The following is a 13,651-nucleotide window of genomic DNA, read 5'->3' as shown; positions in this document are numbered from 1 at the left end:
TGAAACTAGATTAGTCATGAATTGATCTTTATTGACATTATGCCATCAGTACCTAAGCACTCATCTCCACTCTTGCATATGTTTGAAATTTTCCACAATAAAAATTTAAAGAAGAGGGACACCTTGGTGACTCTGCTGGTTAAGCCTCTGCCTTCAGCTCAGGTCATGATGCCAGGGTCCTGGAATCAAGTCCTGCATCGGTCTCCCTGCTCAGCATGGAGCCTGCTTCTCCCTCTGCCTCTGCCCCACCATTCGTGATCTCAATTACTCTGTCAAATAAATAAATACAATCTTGAAAAAAAAATTTCAATAATCTCTACATGAAATTAAAGAAAATCTGAATAAATGGAAAGATATACCATGTTCCTGGCTAAAATTTTGCAAAGATGTTAAATCTCAAATTAATCCAAGGGGTTTAATATAATTCTAAATAAAGTTCCAGGGCATGGGGCACCTGGGTGGCTCAGTCATTAAGTGTCTGCCTTTTGTTCAAGTCATGGTCCCTGGGTCCTGGGTTTGAGCCCCACATCAGGCTTCCTGATCAAATAAATAAATAAAATGTTAAAAAAAAATCCCAGGGCAGAGTTTTTATATTAAAGAAAAATATTTCCAACATCCATTCAGAAGAATAAATAGACAAGAACAGGTCATTTTGTTAGAGAGTAAATGATGACCTGTCCCCCTAGATGAAACATATTTTGAAGCTATGATAATTATATCATTATATAATTTACCAACTATTACATAGTTTGCCAATGTGGATCTGACAAACAATCAACAACAGTCTGATCCAAAGAATGGGTTCCTCCAAAAATGGAATCAAATTAGATCCTTGACTCATCCTATCTTTCAGACCCTTAATTGACATTTTCTATCCTCCAGTTTATCCACTGAGAGAATTCTGCAATTCCTTATTTTTTAAAGAATTTGTTTTGCTGAGTGAAATCAGTCAAGCAGAGAGAGTCAATTATCATATGGTTTCACTTATTTGTGGAGCATAACAAATAGCATGGAGGACATGGGGAGTTAGAAAGGAGAAGGGAGTTGGGGGAAATTGGAAGGGGAGGTGAACCATGAGAGACTATGGACTCTAAAAAACAATCTGAGGGGTTTGAAGTGGCGGGGGTGGGGGGGGGGGGAGGTTGGGCTACCATTTCTACCCTGAAGTGGTGGTCTAGGGTATACTGTAGAGATCCAGAAAGATGTCAAGTCTTCTTTCTAGACTGCTGATTGTCCCAGATGCCCAGAAGAATGGAAATAAAATCTTTAATTTAAGATTTAAGATTTAAAGATTAAAATCTTTAATTTAAATTTAAAACGAAGAGTGGTGTTTTAAATTATTCCTAAAGATAATTTCTCAAACAAAATATTCAGCAAACCACCAAAAATTGTAAGGTGCCTTTCTAGACAATACGAGAGCCAGGAACCACAGATGTAGGAATCGACAGGAATAGCACTCAAGGGAATTTAGATATCAGAGTTTACAGAAGTAGACTGTAAATCTATGGTTACCATGTTCATGGACATAAAGGCTGATCTTGCAAATGTCAAGAAGAACCTAGAGGCACTATATACATGAAAAAAAAAAGGCTCAGTTAAAATAAAAGAACTAGAAAGACAATAAAAATGTAAATGCTGAATGGATGGCTTTGACAGTTTAGACAAAGCTGAAGGCAGCATTCATGAATTTTGAGATAGGTCATCAAAACTATCCATAACAAAGCATGAAAGGACACAATTAGGAAACCTACAAAATGCAGTAAGAAACAGAGGAAACAGGAGTTCCAGGCTGGCTCAGTCTGTGGGGCCTGTAAATCTTGATCTCAGGGTTGTGTGTTCAAGCCCTACATTGGCTATAGAGATTACTTAAAATAAAATCTTAAAACACACACATACACACACACATACACACACACACACACACACACACAAGAACCAGTAAGAAGGTCAAATATACGTTTAATTGGAATGCCAGAGAAAGAGAGAGAGGAGGCAGAGTTGATAATTAAATAGACAGTTTTCAAAACTTAGGAAACCTATCAATTCCCAGATAAAACAAACCCAAAGAAGCCAAAGCAAGATAAAACCAACAAAATACATGTTTACAACATCACAGATAAATAGCAGAAACTTAAAGCTTGAAAATCTTAAGGGAAGCCAAAATAAAAAGTAATTTTATCATCAAAAAAATGACAGGGACACCTGGCTTCTCAATCGGAAGGGCGGATGGCTCTTGATCTCCAGGTCATGAGTTCAAGCCCCACGTGGGATGTAAAGATTACTTAAATAAGTATATAAAGTGGGGGGGGGGGTTAACTTTTTAACACTAAAAAGGAAAAAAAGGGGGGGGACATTAAAGTGTAAAAGAAAATTACCAACAGAGTTCTATCTCCAGAAAAAATGAAATAAAGACATTTTCAAAGAAGCAAAGTCGAACAGAATATGCCACCTTTTGATCCACTAGGAAATTCCTAAATATGGTCTTCAAGAAGGAAAATTAGACCAGATGGAACCTCAGAGATGTAGCGAGCAATGAAGATATGTGCAAAAAAGGGTTCATAGCCACTTTGTGTAAAATCCCCAAATGGAAATAACCCAAATGTCCATCAACAGTAAAAAGGATAAATAAATTGTGCTATGATCATACAGAATAGTATAAAACAGAGAAAACGAAGAATCATCATATTGTGTCAAAATATAGATGAGTCTTATGGACATGACGTAAATCTGAGCAACAGCAGCAATCATGCCAAACCAAATACACACACACACACACACACACACACATTGCACAATTCCTTCAGAAGGGAAAAGTCAACTATACTATTTGAGGATCCACACTGCAGAGCAAAACTAAAAAGAAAAGCAAGAAAGTCAAGAATAGGAAGGAGCCCAGGAGGGTTTTCTGGGTTTCTGGTTATGTTCTTTGTTGGAATCTGTATGGGAACTACTTGATTGTTCTTTTTACAATAATGAACTAAGCCATTTATTTACATCTTATGCACATTTTTGTAATTTTCTTATAGTTCATAACAATTCATTGAAAAAAAAAAAAAAGACCAACATCTTCCAAACTCCAAAAAAGCCCTCAGAAGGAACTGGCAGAGAAGGTATTGAATTATTTTTGCAATTAACAAAACTCCCTAGATTCTAATTTCCCATCAGTATCATTATGGTTTAAGGGCAGGTATGTTTGCCGTGTGAATGTACGTATGTAAGTGCTTGCACACATGGTCGTACACACCTTGAATTTAAAGATACAGTGACTCTTTTACAGAGTTTCCATTTTCCTATTCAGCCTACAGTTTATTTCTGCATTATATGCCATTTACAATTGTCCTACAACTTAGGGTCTAAGTACAATTACTAAAAGCCTATATAAAATAAATCTACATTTACCACCACCGAATTACAAAATCAGAATAAATCTCATCACATGGACTCATACTGACACTTTCAATTGTCATAGAAGAAAAACGTAGGAAAAAATTAACTCCCTGAAAGTTTTTGTCCTTGAAACAACAAAGCTGGAAAGCCTAATTAGGAATGTCAGGTATGTTTTTAGATATATTCCTTGGAAACCAACATACATGACAACTAGAATTGTACAAAGGAAAGCAAATAGAACAATTTATTCCAAGAAGTCATCATACCAGAGAGTAGAAATAGAAAAAAAAATCTTGTTGCAATGAGTTCATAGTAAAATAAGGGGGAAAGGGCGGAAAAAAAAAAAGGCAGATGCTTGGAATCCATTAAAAATGCAAAAACCCACTTTTATCGACCTGAGGCAGATATAGCATGCTAATTATGGCAAGAATTTTTCCATTAGCTTCATTCCAGATTTCCTTTTTTGCCCTTACCTATGTTTCTCGTTTTTCTTAGATTTTAGCTTATGTAATTCTCCTAAATTATGAGACCCTAATCAGTTTTTTTTTGTTGTTGTTGTTTTCAGGTAGGACAGAAAAAGAAAAAAAAAATCAATCTGTTAATAGAATCCTCCTTCTCGGGCATTTTCAACTGCTAGGACACAAAGGTAGAATTTTTTTTTTTCCTTTTTCATCATTTCTTAACAAATCTGCAGTCTTCTGTGATGATTGGCAGAGAGGCAAAAGTTGGGGTCCCCTACTGAAATGGGAGGGCTGCCATGAAGAATGAATTCTTTATCTGGAAGGATATCAGAGAGATTCCCACACTCTTATGGTTCTCCAGAAATAGACAGGCAGAAGATATTAAATCCCATAGTGGGCAACACCCCAACTCATCTAAGTCAAACTGACGAAATTAATGTAGCTTACTCAGTAGGACCAGGTGGCAGTCACCCAAAGGTTTGAAGGAACTCAAGGATGAAATTGGGAAGCTGTTGGCCAAGATACTGGTTCCAACATTACAAACAGCCACAACAAGCAAACCAGCAGATTGTGAATGTCATTGTCCATTAGAAAGGGTCAAGAGAGGACCCAGGGAACCTTAGAAAAGTATCTCTTCCGCTTGTCCAGTCGCCAATAAAGAACAGCATCATTAGACACTAAAACGAAAATAAGTCTTAAGGGAAAGACAATATGGTTTCTGAAAAAGGAAAGCATGAGTCACTGATTTATTATTGGTCTCTGAGGCATGTAGATAAAAGGCCAAATGTTGGCACAGTTTAGAGTAAAGACATTTTTTAAAAGCCAACATTAAATGGGATGTGAGGAGGTAATGGATATGGCAAACCATATGGATAAGACAAACAATTTCAACACCCTGTCCAATGTACCAGCAGGAAGGACGCTTTATAAGACTCGAAAGAGATCAGGACGTGACTATAAAGGGCATGCTACTTCATCCTACAGGTAACACATTTAAAACACATGACCATTTGATGGTATTGGAAAAAGACACAAAGTTCGTTCACTTCAGGAAACATTTCACTGAACATTGAGTGTCAGTTGTTCTAAGTAGGGGGACTACAGCAGTGAATAAGACCCCTTCTGCCCTCCTGGAGCTCAGTCTGCTACATACATGATTCCAAGAACCATGGGATACATTCTACATTGAGACTTACACCAATTTATGACATGTTGGTAACTACTGATTGAAATCAGGTAGTACAACCACAATTATGCAGTAACTCATTGCTTGGAGCCACAGTGCACAGAGGAGTTAATATATTAGGCTATGTGAAGCATAGATCTAGGAGCACCTGGGTGGCTCAGTGGGTTAAAGCCTCTGCCTTCAGCTCAGGTCATGATCCTAGGATCCTGGGATTGAGCCCCACATCGGCTCTTTGCTTGCCATGGAGCCTGCTTCCTCATCTCTCTCTCTGCCTGTCTCTCTGTCTACTTGTGATCTCTGCCTGTCAAAAAATCTTTAAAAAAAAGAAAGATACATAGATCTAAAAAAAAGTGCAAATCCTTTGTTAAAATTAATGACAATTTCAGTAACAACACAAAGACTCTAAAACCCAATATTACTGGTCTGTTTGGTGGGAAAAGACATAATGGATTTTGAAAATGTACAATTCTAACATTAAGTATTATATCCCTTTACTTCATGAAGAAGGAAAGCAGACATGGAAACAGTGTTTGTCATGACTGATAATACCACATGAGGGTTTTTTTGTTTTTGATGTGATACACATCTATACATGCATACGCACACATTTCCAAAAGCCTCCTGAAAGAAAATCAACTTTGGTTTATTACAATTTAAAAAAAAAAAAAAAACTTTAAAATGGAAAGGGCTAATGAGCAACCATGTATTTGATGAATTCTGCCAGTTTTATGCAATTTCAACCCTGCTGAAAAATCTAAAACTTTTCTCCGTTCAGCAAGAATATCTAAGACATAGAGAATAATTTTGGCAGCATCAAGCACGGGAGATTGATGTCTCTCCTACAAGTGAAATGCTCCTTTTTTCTAATCAGTTTTAAACACCTACCTTCCCCTTTTTCTGCTGCATTACCCAGGAGGCTGTCATTCCACGGAAGCTTATAATAATATGGGTGTACAGGGGAAGTGTGCGTGTTCTCTGGCATGAAAAGAAAAGAACTTCTTTGACGATAGGATTGTTCGTATTTTCAAACCACCCAATAGCACTTCCATAGGAACTCCATGAAGAAAAACAAGAGCTAAAAAAGAAATCTTCACAAAATCAGGCACAGTGTGTTCCAGTTTCTCTGATAAATCTACTTTCTCTCCTTTCTTTTCTTGCACAATTTTTTTTCAAATGACATAGAGTAATTGTCATTTGCAATATCAGTTACCACTCAGAATAAAAATATAAATGGGGCTGAAAACTCTGCCTTCTTATGAGGAACTGTACTGGGAAATGATATTATACTTCCTTTTCTCATTTTCTCTCTGCATCACAGGACCTGACCTATAGTATACTTGTGGTGATTGTGTTGAATGAATTTTCTATCCTCTTTTTCCCACTAGTCCTCTCCTAATGAATAACTGCGACTACATTCTGTGTCCTCTAGAATGGAGAAAAGAATTGCAGGCTTATGGGCCTCACATTTAAAACCTAGCCCAGAGTCGCATGTCAATACCTCTGTCTCAAGAAGATCCCTCAGAAGGAGCTATGTCAATAGATAAAATTAGAAGGAAAATGTTTATGTGTGCCTCTAAGTGTGGGTGTACAGATGTCTTGCCTACTAAACTGACAAAGCTAAAAACCCATGTGATGTCAGAGATGAACACACACATAGTCAGTGAGAAGGTCAACGGTATTTTAAGATTTACTAATTTACTTATGAGAGACAGAGGGAGAAGATGAGCAGGAGGGAGAGGCAGAGGGAGAGGGAAAGAGAGAATTAAAGCAGACTCCCCACTGAGCACAGATCCTGACATGGGGCTCCATCTCACGACCCTGAGATCATGATCTGAGCTGAAATCAAGAGTCGGCCCTTAACACACTGAGCCACCCAGGCATGATGTAAGAAGTATTTTACAAGGAAAATTAGGAAATAAGTATAAAAAGGCATCATGAAAGCTGATCATGGCTCTTCTATGTCTAGGAATTTACTATAAGGAAAGAATATAGGATGTACATGAAGATTTAGTCTCAAAGATGGCAGCCAAATCTCTAATGGCCAAACATTAAAATGACATAATTGAACGCTTGACTTGGCAGCACATATCCTGAAACAATCTAATGGGTCAACAATAACAAGATCCTCAAGTTAATTATAATATGCCAAAATGATAGACCACTACACAGCTATTAAAAATGTATAGAATGGGATGCCTGAGTGGCTCAGTCCGCTAAATGTCTCCCTTCGGCTCCGGTCATGATCCCAGGGTCCTGAGATCGAGTCCCTCATCAGGCTCCCTGCTCCTGCTTCTCCCTCTGCCTGATGCTCCCCAGGCTTGTGGTCTCTTTTTCTCTCTGACAAATAAATACATAAAATCTGGTTTTTCTTAAATGTATAGAATGTATATTGGTTAAACAAAAAGAGCGTGCTAAAAGCAAACTATGTTGTAATTTATTTAGATTAGGTAGGTGCATATATATACATTTAAATGTATATATGCAGGAGAAAATATATAAAAGGGCATCTTCAGGTATCTGTATCCTGTCACTCTTTCTTAATTTTTTTCCATATCTAAATTACTACTGAAATAAACATATAAAAATGGACATAAAAAAAATCCATAGGATCAACACAGTCTATTAAAAAAAATTGTTCCGTGAAATCGTTCAGTGAAAAAGGAAGTGCCTGTGAGTTAATATCGTGTGATAATGGTCGGTAGAAAGGGAGAGGAAAATCTATACTCAGAAAGTCATCTGATTAGCAAGTTTCTCATTTTCATGTATCTGTTTTTTTTTTAAATAAAAATTCTTTCCAATAAACACTAAAAATTAAAAAACCAATACCGAGATTTCCCCCATTCGTGCAACTGATTCTTAGAATACATTGTCTTTTCTTTTAGATCAAAGCACCAAAATTGTCTCTGATCCAAAACAGCCATGTAGTGCCAGCATTTATATCTGAAGTCAAACTATTTATAATCACAGTAGGTTTTTGTTGTTGTTGTTGTTGTTTTATAAACATCTGATTTTCTTTTCATCCTTATGATGCATAGATGGTTAGTTAGTGAGAGTACAACTCTGAGAGCAGCACCTCTGTTTGTTTTGGTAGTAGTCTTCTTTACTAATACAGGACATTAAAAATGCAAACACCAGCTAGTCAATCAGGAAAATAACATTGTGAATGTCAGGACTTTGAGGGTACAAATTAGGGAATTAGTTTTTCCCTTAACAGAAGTATATTCACTAAGTAATTTGCTTTCTTTTAACTAGAGTTATCCCCTTCCATTAACTGGAGGAGTAGTTCCAAATTAAAACCACTATTAGTCAGTTACTGCTGGAGGCACACTCAGGCCCTTGTTAGGATGGAGGCAACATAAACTCATCAGTTGTAATTTTCATCATTGTTATCTCAAAGCTGTCAAAAGGAATAATTTGGGGTAGGGGAGAAACTGGGAACTCCCAGTTTCTGCTGACATGACGGCAAATATTTCTGAGGCTTTTCCATTCATTTATATGTTACATTTCTCAGTGAATTTTAATTTTGTGCTCATTCAGTGAATCCTTGCTAGGCACTGCGGATACAGCGGCAAATACAATACCAAGTCCCTGTCCTCGTAAAGCTTATGTTCTAGAGGGAAGGGAAGTTAATACATGAGAAATCATAACGATGAATACTGATGGGCACTTAGGGAAAGGGCATGAAGTTTGAGAAAGAATAATGGGGAGATGCCAGTCCAGCTGGAGAGTCTGAGATCTCTTCCTTAAGGAGTGGCATTTCCCCTTTAACACAAAGGGTGACAGTCTTGCACACTCCTCATAATACTCTTCCCTCAAAGAATATTTCATTAGTGACACTCTTTCCTGATCTTCCTCCTATCTCTCCGGCCATTCCAACCTCAGCTTTCACAGACTCTGAAGTTCCTCAGGGCTAGGTTCTGTACCCTCTTCTCTTCTCACTCCCAAGGTCCTCCCAAGGCAATCCATTCGACCTCTAGGACCCTGGAGAACATCTATATGTCAGCAACTGCCAATATGCTTTTCCAGCCCAGATCACTTTTTCTAGCTCTGGATCTATGTGTCAACTTCCTACTTGAACCCTTCACTTGAAAACTTCATAGAAATCCCAGATTTGAGGATAGCCAATGCTAAAATCAAGACATTTCACTCTCAAGTCTTCTCCTCCTCCAGCAATCTCCATCTGCCTACACACAAACATTCGCCATATCACTAAGTTGCCGTATCACTAAGCAGGGAGTCAACTATGACACTTGCTTCTTCTTCATCTCCCACATATAACTGGTAATGCAGCCCTGTCTAGTGGCTTGGTAAAGCAGAGCTTGAATTTCATCACAGTTTTCCAACTCCCCTGCCATCAACTCTTGCTTGGATGCTGCCAGCTTCTTCTGACTCTTGCTTCCATTCCTGCCCACCTCCATTTCTTTGTCTTAAATAAAAATCTTTTCAGATAACCCCCTGGTTTTAAAATTCTTTCTTTGTCCTGAAGATCAAGGCTAAAATCACTAAAATGGTGAAGACTCCACTTCAACATCCACTGTTCCATCCACTGCCTCGTCTCATGTCAGTCTTAGCATTATTCTCCGGGCTTTGGCTACAACAGATTTTTTTTTGGTTTCTAAAATGACGAGGATCTTCCTGGGGATGCCTGGGTGTCTGAGTCAATTAAGCATCGGCCTTCAACTCAGGTCCTGAGCTCAGGGTCCTGGGATTGAACACTGCATCGGGCTCCCTGCTCAGCAGGAAACCTGCTTGTCCCTCTGCCCCTCCCCCTCTTCATGTGTTTTCTCTCTCTTTCTCTCTCAAGTAAATAAAATCTTTAAAAACAATTAAAAATAAAATAAAACAAAATGAAAAGGACCTTCCTTCCTTAAAAACTTGATCCACATTGTTTCTTCTACCTGAAATATCTCAGGTCTCCCTGCTCTGTTTTCTCTGAGTCCCACACTCTTTTCTCTATCAGTTAGGAGTGCATTTGGCTGCAAGAGACAGATTACCCAATGGAAGTGGTTTCAGCAATAATGACATTTAATGACCTCATACCACAGAATGTTTACAACTCATCACTTCCAACATTCATGCAACATTTCAAAATCTTTATTCAAGGCCATGACTTGTCCCCTTTCTGTTCTGCCATTCTGTACACATTCACCTTTTAATTTAGGGTCATCGTATTGTGGTTGCTCGGTGGATATCAGAGCCCTGGGCCTCATGCTCTGAATCAACCACATTCAAGGCAGAAATAAGGGAAAGGATGCTCTCCTCTTGTATGTATCACCTCTAACTGCAAGTAACACCTTTCTCAAGAGCCTCTTCACATTTTCTCTATAATGTACCGACCGTAACTGTGCCATTTGGTGGCTCCCAGTACAAGGGAGGGAGAAGGGATGGAGATCGGAATGGCTATGTGATGAACAGCGTCTGACACATTCCTCAAACCACTTATCAAAATAATAATTAAGTAGGAACATTTTGTTCTTTGTGTCCTCTATAAGATTATGAGCTCTTTGACTACAGGGAATTTGTCTGTTTCATAAGCCCAGAATTAGCACAGCACCTGGCCTACACAGGAAGTCAGTTAGTGTTGCTTGAATGATGAATGAATGAGTGTGAAAGATAACAGAGGCAAAAAATAGGTATGAAAGAGACAGAAAATTGCCAGTGCAAAACTTCTTAAGCTGATTGTAATATCTCACCTCTCAAGGTTCAGCTCCCCATTCCAATTAATTTAAAAACAATCTTTTATTTAAAGAAAAATGGTAACTTTTAAAAGTGTTCAGTCCTTTGCATGATGCATAGAAAACTTCTTAATTCTGCCATGTGAGTTGACATGGGTATTGTTTTTATGAGATCCAGGAATGAATACTTTTTAAAAAATAAAATTATCACCCCTATAATAGAGTTAGATGATCCAGAAAATTTTGAATTGTCTCAAGTACCTAAGTGCAAATCAATTCTTGGCAAAAATCACTCAAATATCATTTGACAAGAAAAATGTATAAAAGCTAGAAAGTTATTTAAAAGAATAGTCATAAAACTTGGGGTCTGAATTTTCCAACACACCAACAGATAAGGATGTCATTCAGATCAACCAACTGGGGAGAAGGCAGATGTCGAATGCTGGCTCATAAGGGATACCTGACATATTTTTGTTCTTATATCTAGAGCAAGGGAAATCCTGGGTTTATTCCTAACTCCGTCATGTCCTAAATACGTTGAGTACTGATACGTTGAAGATGTTCCTTGGTTCACACATGATACAGTAATCCTAAACTACCTTTCCACTATAAATTGAAGTCATAACTTAAGGAATTAAGTGCAAAAACATGAAATGATGTTGAATATAGCCAACAGTAGCCAACCTCATAAAATATTAGGGAATCAATTTCTATTTCCCAAAGTGTCTCTATCTCTAAATGCAGAATCTGTTCATAGTTTCTGATGGATCCTGAAGGGGAAGAAGAAATATTTCTTTGTCCTAGGTTCTCCTATCTGGACTAAGAATTAATTTACGTAAGACAGATTAACAGGGGGAAGAAAATAAGTTAAAGTTTTATGATGTGCACATGGAGGACAAATAATGAGACTGAGACCCCAAAAAATGACCAAGGCAGTTTTTATACATTTCAGACAGCAAGACAGTAAGTTTGTGAGGAGTGGACAGGGTAAAGAAAACAGATGTTTGAGAGCTTTAATTAGTAAGGAATTCTAAGCAGAATTTGGGCTGAGTTAGTGATTAGTAAAAAAGTAACAGCTTTGTTTCTCCAGCTCTCTTGGCTTTCAAGTTCCTGTCCCTGATGGTAGGATGTGTTCCTACTTCTTACTACAGGAAGGGTACCTTTCATATGGGACATTTGTTTCTGGCTTCCAGGAGGACAGAGGGGGCCCGAATGTCCTCGCACTAGCTAATTCCCATTCAAAGTAACCATTGTGCCTTTGGAGTACATTTTGGGTGGCCTGCCCTTGGTCCCTACAGTATTTCCTTTGGACATCTCAAAACACAAAGGGCTCCGACCTACAAATGTCACAATTCATTTTAAAGAGAGTTGTAACTATCTGCACATGCAAGACTAGGTTTTAATTTTAAATATGGCTTTCATTTGAAATAAAATTCCTTAAAAAGAGAAAATGACTTTAGCATTGGCAAAGGGAGTCCCCTAAGAAGAAATGTAAACAGATGGCTGAGAAAAATCACCCACATGCTGCACACATATCTTGAGGAGGCATTTCTAAGAATGAAGTGGCACTTCCCAGCCTGGGCCACTTCCCACAAGAATCCTTATTTTACCCAGGAAAAAAAAACATGGGTTTGATACCTGTGGCCAGGAGGAAACTCAGCAATTCCTTCCCACTTCCCCACCATGATCCAGACTGGTTTCCAAACTCCCTACAACGTTTCCAAAGAAGCTAATAAATCCGTGTTCGGCGGTCAGCCCCGAGCTAACATATTCCTCTATAAATGTGCTGTTAAGCCTAGCTAAGCATATTAGGCATTCAATTTAATGTATGACACACATCTGTTCCACTTTCTCAGCAAGCAGAAGTTTCAAGATAACTTAAATCCCAGACTTAATCAAGGAGAACAAAATGTTGGCAATGTTTAAAACTGAGGTTTAAAATATAATCCAAATGAGGGCAAGAGAGACCATTTTGCTGTAACTAATGAGGTTATATAATACCGAGATCTAATCCACAAAATCACCTGAGCAGAAACACTAGATTTTTTTTTTTTATCTGAGTCTATTTATTTTTCCTTTCATGCCACCAACATTTACCAAAGACCTTCATCTATATCGGTCCAAAAGCATCAAAATGTAAGCAAAAGCAAGCCCTCTGCAAACATGGTAGTTTAACCCCCTCAGAAGCCCAAAGGCCAGAAGAGGAAAACTTACAGATTTGTCTTTTACGAGGAGAGCGCAGCACTGAATTCCGGCCATCAGCATCTTGTGGGGGTTCCAGGCCACAGAGTCAGCTCTGTTATGCAAAAGAAAAAGTACACGGGAAGGGGGGAACTTAATGAGCTTCCACTGGAGGAAAAATTACTTTCCTTAGCAGCACACGTATTCAAACCCTCAACTGGGTTGCTGATTTGAGTTCTTTGGGGAGCTTGGAGTTTTGAAGTAAAACAGTCACTTCGTCTCTGGGTTGTCACAATGTCACTTAAGTATGCAAGACCCAGAGAGTTTCCCTTGTCTAAATAAGAGGTGCTGGGCCCCAAAACATTTACCTGTGGATGCCCTGCAGAAGCTGCCGGTACTTTCTGGACATCAAAGCTGAGCCACCCCAAGAAGCCTGTTGAGATATTTACATAAATGCAACAATGTTATTTCAATGTTATGTGTTCCCCAGTTCATTGTCATAAAAAACTCTGAGGGACAACCTTAATACTTTGTTGTAAGCCCACATTAAGCCATAAACACTCCAAACACTTGTGCTCACTGCCTCTCACTTAGGCCAACAGAGCCTCATCACCGTAGCTGGCCTCCCACAGACCCTTAGGATTTAAATTCACACAGCATAAAGAAATTGGTGTATTAGCCTGTTGGCTGGTGTGTGGACAAAAAAGTAACTTGAAAGACACAGTCCATTCCTTCTCCAATCTAGAATCTGAAATAGACAA

General features: G+C 38.4%; 1 protein-coding gene across 1 annotated transcript in view; it reads right to left on the bottom strand.

The window, feature by feature from the left end:
- GADL1 (glutamate decarboxylase like 1) overlaps window positions 1–13,651 on the bottom strand; it is a 185,939-nt gene that overhangs the window by 92,701 nt on the left and 79,587 nt on the right. Inside the window, exons 10-11 of the mRNA XM_059387957.1 lie at window positions 13,259–13,323; window positions 12,924–13,005 (exon numbers count right to left, since the gene is read on the bottom strand). Of these exons, the coding sequence (XP_059243940.1) occupies window positions 12,924–13,005; window positions 13,259–13,323 (147 nt within the window). The remainder of the gene's footprint in view (window positions 1–12,923; window positions 13,006–13,258; window positions 13,324–13,651) is intronic.

The sequence above is a fragment of the Mustela nigripes genome, chromosome 2, assembly GCF_022355385.1.
Source record: "Mustela nigripes isolate SB6536 chromosome 2, MUSNIG.SB6536, whole genome shotgun sequence".
NCBI lineage: Eukaryota > Metazoa > Chordata > Mammalia > Carnivora > Mustelidae > Mustela > Mustela nigripes.
This window is presented reverse-complemented; position numbering and strand designations above follow the sequence as displayed.